Consider the following 8707-nt stretch of genomic DNA (forward strand, 5'->3'; position numbering starts at 1 on the left):
CGATTTATAAAGCACCTTTCATTGCTCACAGCAATCCCAAGGTGCAAGTTTAGACTCATTCCCAGCTTTGTGTATCTGAAGTATCTGAACGTCTGACTTCCTCCAGGCAGCGGACACTAACCCTCTCATCTGCCCTCTCCACTGATGGCAAACATGGGAAGTGTCTGAATTTCACTCCTGTAACCCTGAAATATTTTCTCTTCCTTCTCATCTTCCTCTGTCTTCAGGTCTTCACCCCCCCCTCCCCCTCCCCCCCTCTCTTTTTAATCCCGGCTACTTTGCATCTCTGTAACTTGGCTCCGAGCAAACAGTGTTATTTTTACACGCGGGCGGGCGAGCAGAGCGTGCGGGCGGGTGAGTGGCGGTGGTGGTGTAGATTTCCAGGTTTTTTCCGAGCACCTTCCTCCAACCTCGCCCATCTGCCGCCATCTGCCTCGCTTTAGCCCGCACTTTCTACTGCAATCACACACACAGCACACACGCGCACACACATAAATGCACACAGACGCACATCCTGTGAAAAATAACCAACAGCCTCCAATCAGCTTTTGGCACGCAAAGGAAGGGACTCTAAAAAAAAAAAAAAAAGCAGAAAATGCTGCGCCAAATTGTCCTCCATACTTTTTCAAGTGGGATATACACTATGCCTCTCCACTGCTGCCTTCATCTCCACATCTACATCGCTCTGTCTCCACCACCCACAGTCCTGCAACACCTCGCCAGCTCGCTGCGGCCTTCGAGTGAAGCAGCGCTGTTGGCTGGACAGCGGATGACTGGAAAAATGATTACAAGAATGTAGTTTTTTGTGTGTGCGCGCGCTCTGCCCTTTTCCAATTCAACCGACACCCTCGTTCACACGTATAAGCTGCATATTTACTGTTCACCCTGACATTATGGAAAGTGTTTGCCTGCGAGATTGCAAATTAAAATGCACATGCATAAAATCCACCATAAGAAGGTTTCAAACGTCAGAGGATGAAGTGCATTGTGGGTAAAGGGTGGCGATGCTTTTATGTACTACAAAGACTGCTCAGTTTAGAGATCCTGACAAACAGTCAAGATCTGCATGTAATGTATATATGTATGTAATTCATCAGGTGCCTTTGAACTATTTAATGATTGTGTTTGGAAGAGTCTACATTGTGTTGTGGGTGTGCTTATCTGTCACCTATACATCATGTAAACAAAATACCCCTACTTCATGTAATCACTCTCACAAAGGAGTGTAAAATATCATTTAAGATATTATATATTGATGTTTGTTTTATGATTGAACACATTTAGGATTATTGAGCAGATGGATAGTTGTCGTACCTAAAATTGAAGCATAAAAACTACCATTTTGTAAAAAAATAAACAACTAGTCAGAAACAGTAATGTGTATTCGTGCTAAGGAATCTGAATTTCCATTTGATGCTAAAATCCCTGCTAAAAAGTAACCGATGGTTCTCTTTTTAAAATCCCCTTTGAATGGCAAAGATGCTGTATCATTATTTATGACCTTCAAATTCATACCTTACTTCTGGTTGTTAGAAACCCAGGGATGAAAGGTTGTTCTACTGCTGCACGCTTAACTAAATGCATGATATGGCTGTATAGAGCACAGATGGGTAAATAGTGTTAAAGATCAAATAAATCGAGTGGAAATGTGAAAATACTTTGAAATGTAAGCACCAAGAAATGAGAGAAAGAGTCTAAAGAGCACAGATCAAAGGGCCTACCTCAGGAGCAAGGTACTCGGGCGTGCCACAGAAGGTTTTCATGGTAGCAGCGTCTGTGATGCCCTCCTTGCAGAGGCCGAAATCTGTGATTTTGATATGCCCGTCTTTATCCAGCATCAGGTTCTCCAACTGGGAGGGGAAAGAAAATACACATCAGTTCCCACAATGCAACTCAGTGGAACATCAAATTCTTATTGTGTCATCATTTGCGACTGAAAATCAATACAATACTCGCTTTTTTATTGAGTACAATTATTTTCGTGTTGCCGGTGAGGAAACTCACCCACATTGTTGCAGTACACACACTCAGACACACAAACAGGCAGAGGAGGGAGATGCACTTCAGGCGTGTTGTGGAGCCACTCAACCTTTACATTTTAATGGCTGAAGTGTTTTTCTCACTTTCTGTCTGCTTTTTCTCCTTTCTGTCTTCTTGGCTGCTGTGAGCAGAGCCAATGCTGCCAGGCAGACACTCAGACATCTACCTCTGTGGCATCGGCATCAGCACCCCCTCCCCCCTCCCCCTCCCACACTTCTTTACTGCTTAATGTCTGAGTGGGCTTTTCCCCATCCCTCTCTTAATTACTACACATCCTGCACCACTCCTCTCCTCGTGGATGCAAATAAACAAACTCTGGAACACAAGGTGTGGGGGCACAACAAAAAGTTTTCCCCCCCAAATATCTGATCACTCTCATCCATGCCCCCAAACCAGCCTCCCCTCCCCCTCCCCTCTCTGTTTCTGTTTACCTTGAGGTCCCGGTACACAATCTTGGCTGAATGCAGGTAGTCGAGAGCCGAAACGATCTCGGCACCGTAGAAGCGCGTGCGCTCCTCTGAAAACACCCGCTCTCTGGACAAATGGAAAAACAGCTGCGGGAGAAAGAGGGAGGAAGAGAGTGGGGGAGAGAGGGGGGGAGAGACAGCAGGGACGGCACAGCAATAATTACTGATTTATTGGAGGAAATTAGCACAACACAAACTGGCTGCCCGCACCATATGAGATGATAAGATAGCGGAGGGGAGGGGGGGGTTGTGTGTGTGAGGGGTGCTCGTGCTGGGTGGGAGGGGGGGGCGTCTCGGAGGAGCGGTGGAGGCGGCTCGGCAGCTGGCGTCATCTCCCTCACACACACACAACACACACATACCTCTCCTGTTACCCCCTCCTGGGCTAGGTTTGGCATGGTGCTGGCGTAGAAGTTCGGGGCGACGGGGGCCAAATCCAAGAGTTTAATCAAATACACCAGTCTAGTTAAAGACAGGCCGGAACCGCCGCTGCGCCACCGCCACACCTTCCTCTTTCCCCCCCCCCTCCCATTTCAATGCCTGCAAAAGTGCAGCTCTCATTAGGGCCTAAACTGGGCCCTTGCCCCTGAGCCTTCCCGTCTTCATTTTACTCCATTCTCATATCCATCCCCTTCCCTCCTGCCAAGACGCTCGTTTCCATACTTATAAAAGAGAAGCCAACTCGTTTCTCTCGCCCCAGCGTGGCGTGACCTCTTGTTTCTCCCCCTTCCTGCCTTTTCATTGCTCACCTCCCAACATTCCCTTCATCTCTCTCTCAGCTTCCCTAGCTGTCAGTTCGTCGAGTTGTCACTGTCACACGGATGTACACATGTGGCGGCTGAAATGAGCACCAAAGCCCCTGCTGGCGGCCGGCAGCAGTCCAAGTCGGACAAATTACCCAAATGAGGCCAAGGGGCTGCATAGTGCTCCCCATTAATTGTTCGGGGAGGTTTGGCATATGGGCCGCTGGAGTGATGCTCACAGACGCACCTGCTCAAATGGTGTCCGTGTGTAATATGTGTGGTGTGAGTGGTGGGGGTGTGGGAGAGGGGGGTAACACGAACAGGTGGGCCTTCCATCAGTGTACTGGCAGCTGTGACTGTTTTGGGGGCAAAGGTTTTTGTTTAATGGGTTTGTGTGTGTGTGTGGTGTGTGTGTGTGTGTGTGTGTGTGTGTGTGTGTGTGTGTGTGTGTTGTGTGTGTGTGTGTGTGTGTGTGTGTGTGTGTGTGTGGTGTGTGGTCACATTTGTCTGATGAAGTAAAAATGTGCTCTGTGTGTTTGTGTTAGAATGTGTGATTGGCTGGTGTTTTGTGTGTGTGTGGTGTGTGTGTGTGTGTGTTGTGTGTGTGTGTGTGTGTGTGTGTGTGTGTGTGTGTGTGTGTGTGTCTTTTTCTGACTCAACATCAAGCCACACTTATTGTGTTTGCTTCGGCTGTGTGTGTGTGTGTGTGTGTGTGTGTGTGTGTGTGTGTGTTTGCTCAGGCCTGGCACTGGCTGAACTTCCTAACTATCTGGGAGGGGAGCAGGTGACAGTTTCACTGAGGGAATGAACCAAGATTGCAAAAACGGCCCGATTAAAATCTGAGAAATGGAAAAGTGGGGGAATCCAAACTCATTTCGTCTCCGACTGTCATTTTGGCTATATCTGCCCCATAGGTGTGTTCATAAATAGACACGAGTAGGAGAGGGGTGGAGCGGGAAAAACAAATGAGAAGGCAAGCGAGAGGCCAGTTGGTTGGCAAATTAACTGTGTTAGAAAGCAATCGAACAGACAAACTTTTGCCACTTCTCGAGTGTTTCCACATCTTTACATTCCTCTGCTCCACTGCTATGGCTGTTCATCACCAAAAACACAATATTTCCCTATTTAAAAAAAGTATTTGTCTTGACATGTATAAAGTTAAGGAACCCACCCCACATTACAAATATCTATCGAATGACAATTATAGATATGCATTGTTAACGCTTTTTATAACCCTGATGTAACTATTATTGGACATACAAGATAAGAGAAACAGCTAAGAAATGTGTCTTTTTGGTATTAATGTGTATCCATAGTCCCGTTTTAACACAGCTTTAAGTTAAAGCCTTTTATTGTCATCATACACAGAGTATAACGAGATGGAGTAGGGTTAGTGAGTGCCTAAACACTGTCAGTTAGTGTGCTGGAGTTGTGGTTCAACTGGCTGTTTAAAGCGGTACCACAAAGACCGGTAACCACATACAGCACAACCATCATGAAAGTGTGTGTGTGTGTGTGTGTGTGTGTGTGTGTGTGTGTGTGTGTGTGTGTGTGTGTGTGTGTGTGTGTGTGTGTGTGTGTGTGTGTGTGTGTGTGTGGTGTCTTACCTCTCCTCCATTCACATACTCCATGACGAAACAGAGGCGGTCTTTAGTCTGGAATGAATACTTCAATGACTGAAACAAAGACACACACACACATAAACACCATTTATAAAAACTTAATTGATTAATGTGTGTCAAAAACATTAAATAATGTACGGTAGGCAACACGTTTGATTCCTGTTCAGTGCAATGTTTATTGTGTCTGTTTTGATTTCTGTCAATTCGCACTTATGTAGCCAGGTGCCTAATTTTACATATAGTGGACTGAAATGATCCCACAGTGCAAACGAAAACGTAGAGTATAAGTAAATCTTACTAATCATTATGACGCATTTACCGACACAATAGATTTCTATTTTATTTCGGTGCAATAGGATGAATTGAAAAGCCTCACATTTGGTTTTTGCCCAATAATACATTTGACCTGCGCTCCCTACACAGAGCACAGCCGGTTTAAGTGAGCAATTTTATACTCAGCAAGTAGTCCGGTCCCATTTGGTCTAAAACAGCAGGAGTGGCACAACGTGATCCTTCATAGCTTCAAACTGTTTATGTCTGTTTTTTCTTATTCAAAGCAAATAGATGTGTGTTTTTCTTTTGTGGAAGAAACTTGCTAAACAAAAGAACAGTTGGTTCGGAGTCTCTTTGTGGCCGCAGGTGTGAGGCGGGTAAACTCAGATGTAAAACGAATTTGCTCTCACAACAGTGTTTGTGAGAACGTTCATATACAATGTGTTTGTGTTTACATTGTTTTTTGATAGAAATGAGCAGCGGCTTGTATTGTTTGTGTGTATGAGCACTTGAAAGACGGTGTAAAGGGAACAGATGCGGCTGTTAATGTACAACAATTTGGTGTCTCACTCATAATTAGCCTCCAGAGACTCAGGTACGTAAAGGATCAATATGCTGAATGCGTATTCAACATGCTCTCTTACAGATGTCGGCACATTTGCATATGCGTAACAGCTAAAGTATTTTGTGTGAATGAGGTACTTACAGTGAGGAAGGGGTGTCTGGTGTTTTTCAGTACTCTGCTCTCTGTGAGTGTGTGAGCCACTTCATCCTGCGCAGATACGGTAAAAACAGATTCAATCAACCAAATGAACAGTTGAAGAGAAAAAAAGGCTTGAGTGCCACAAACAGTCTCTCAGACCCACCTTGGCTATGATGACTTCTTTTTTAAGGATCTTCATGGCGTAGTATTTACCGCTGGCCTTTTCCCGCACGAGAATCACTTTACCGAAGGTTCCCTTTCCAAGCAGCTTCAGGTAGTCGAAGTCGCTCATTGTCTTGAGGAGGCAAACGCAGAATGTCAGTAATGAATTTACGCCTCAAGTTTAACAGTTAAAATGGTCTTTTTCAGGTCCCACTTAGGCAGTGTTCATGTATCCTTTGATATGTTTCAGTCGAGTACCAATGCTATTCTTGATACATTGCTTTGATAATGTATAAATGTGATTTCTGCAAATAGTTTCTGTCATTTAACAAAAGAAGCTAAACCTCTCAAATGTTAAATGTTATCTAAACAACTATTAAGAACTCAGCCTGAATAAAATACAGCCTCAAATCTGCTACATTTGGATTTAAGGAACCGATCATGTAAACAAGATTACTACATTTGATTTCAATACTTGCTGCTACAGAGACATTTCCTTCGGTAGTTTCTTAGTATGTTTCGCCATCTAACAGTTTGTCCCGAACCAACATTTGTTGACAGTTACTGGCCAAAATGTCATGACATTTAATGTTGAGGTTAATAGACCCTTTTGGATGAATCTAACAATATGGACCATTAACATTTCTGACATTGCACTTAAGCAAAATTACTCCCGGCAAACCCTTTTTTAGACAGTTTGGTTTACTTGATACATCCAGTAGAAATGTAACCCCATGTGTGGCCTTTGTCACGCCCCTTTAATACTAACTACATTTACAAACGTTTGCATTAACGCTTTTACTTTATTTTAATATGGAAAAAACAATTAAAGCTCTTGTTATCAGGGGCTCTTTGAGCAAAGACAGAATAATGACAATGAACAACAATATTACAGCTGGAATCATTCCTTTTGAGCGCAGTGTGTGAGTATGAGTTTGTTGGTCTGTTCGCACCTGTTGTGTTACCTTGCGTTTGTGGTGCGTGGTGGAGATGTCCATCTCCTCCTCCACCATGTTGTCGATGTTGGTGTTGGGGCTGCACTGGATCCTTTCCTCCTCTTGTCTCTGCAGCTTGTCGGCCACCATCTGGATGGCCTCTGTCCACTCATCTCTGCATTTCACAACACACAACAAGACAATGTTTAGATAAGAGACAACATCTAATGTATCCGATCTGCTACGTCTGAACCATGATATTGTTTAAGTGGATGAGACGTGATCCTTTATATTTGTATTTCATGAAACCCAGTAATTCCATGCAACAATACATCAAGCAGATGTAAACTATAATATTGCTCGTAGATTCTTTAATATGGATAGTCACTTATATAACCGTTTTTAAAGGCGCTAAGGAGTTTTCAATTAACATTTAACACCTATTTGTTCAACAGAGAGGAAACATGGTCAACTAGAGAATCAACCAGCTGAGCAATGATCACAGAGCAGAACTAATGCCTACCAGTCTGTGCGTGTGTGTGTATTTAAGTTTATGTGTGTGTTGGCGTGTGTGTGTGTGTGTGTGTGTGTGTGTGTGTGTGTGTGTGTGTGTGTGTGTGTGTGTATGTAAATGCACACCCATGCATTAGAGAGAACAATGCATTATTGTTTGCTAACAGTGTTCCTCCCCATTGACTTTCCATTAGCACTGCTGTTCAACATCTGTTGAGAGAAAGTGTGTGTGTGTGTGTGTGTGTGTGTGTGTGTGTGTGTGTGTGTGTGTGTGTGTGTGTGTGTGTGTGTGTGTGTGTGTGTGTGTGTGTGTGTGTGTGTGTGTGTGTGTGACCATCATCTGTAGCAGAAGGCTAGCCATGCATCAGGTTATGTAGACACGTTAACTGCATTTAACGATGATGAATATAATGGTTTATAGGAACAGGGCCAAACTTCTGATCGAGAAGGGAAGAGAAGGACCAGGGAAAATGATAGCACAACATTAAGTTATTTTTTGCAATCATATGCGTCTCCAAAATGTGGTGAATTGCATGAAAGCAGATCATGTTGTCTAGCGTTAATATTTCAGTTTTTAAAGATAACGTGCTGAAAATGCAGGTTCGACGACACTAAACTGGTTTCAGAAAGAATTCTCTTTTCATTTTTGCCCCCACTGATCTTGACTCAAACAGTGTAAATCCTGTGCTGCTGTACATGCAAGGGTTACATGTTAGCATAAAACACCAAGAGCACGAACTGAGGTGAACTTAAGATGATATTCAAATACTGAGAAATCCTCAGCACTACGGAGCAGCGAGCTGGGAGTTACGGGTGTGTACTTTCAAACACACTTACCCAGAGTGAGAAGATCATAATAATTAAACCTGCTTGACTCCCAAATCATCACCCCTGTGTCTTTTGTTTTGTTTTGAGTTAGATGCCCATATGTTTCCTTGAGGGATCTGGAAGAACATCCTAAACACAACAGTGTGTGTGTTCGAGATTTGAATCCCTTTCTACTGCAGAGACTTCAGAGCGTACCCTACACACTCCAAAACAAGGGCAAACTCAAGTTACACTCCATCTACAACAATGGAGCACTCAGTTTGTGGCACCCACAATGTGTGTGTGTGTGTGTGTGTGTGTGTGTGTGTGTGTGTGTGTGTGTGTGTGTGTGCGTGTGTGTTTAGAGATATTTAGAGATGTGACACAAAAACAGGACGATACTGCAGAGATGAACAATCTTCATAATTATCATCAAAGAAAG

At 43.8% G+C, this 8707-nt stretch overlaps 1 protein-coding gene across 1 annotated transcript in view; it reads right to left on the reverse strand.

Annotated features, from left to right (window-relative positions):
- Positions 1-641: 641 nt before the first annotated feature.
- Positions 642-8707, reverse strand: part of LOC104953747 (RAC-gamma serine/threonine-protein kinase-like) — a 47410-nt gene continuing 39344 nt past the window's right edge. The window contains exons 5-11 of the mRNA XM_010780739.1: positions 6976-7120; positions 6012-6143; positions 5852-5917; positions 4858-4926; positions 2472-2594; positions 1722-1850; positions 642-773 (exon numbers count right to left, since the gene is read on the reverse strand). Coding sequence (XP_010779041.1) covers positions 642-773; positions 1722-1850; positions 2472-2594; positions 4858-4926; positions 5852-5917; positions 6012-6143; positions 6976-7120 — 796 coding nt within the window. The remainder of the gene's footprint in view (positions 774-1721; positions 1851-2471; positions 2595-4857; positions 4927-5851; positions 5918-6011; positions 6144-6975; positions 7121-8707) is intronic.

Source organism: Notothenia coriiceps, unplaced genomic scaffold, assembly GCF_000735185.1.
Source record: "Notothenia coriiceps isolate Sejong01 unplaced genomic scaffold, NC01 NC01_scaffold00022140, whole genome shotgun sequence".
NCBI lineage: Eukaryota > Metazoa > Chordata > Actinopteri > Perciformes > Nototheniidae > Notothenia > Notothenia coriiceps.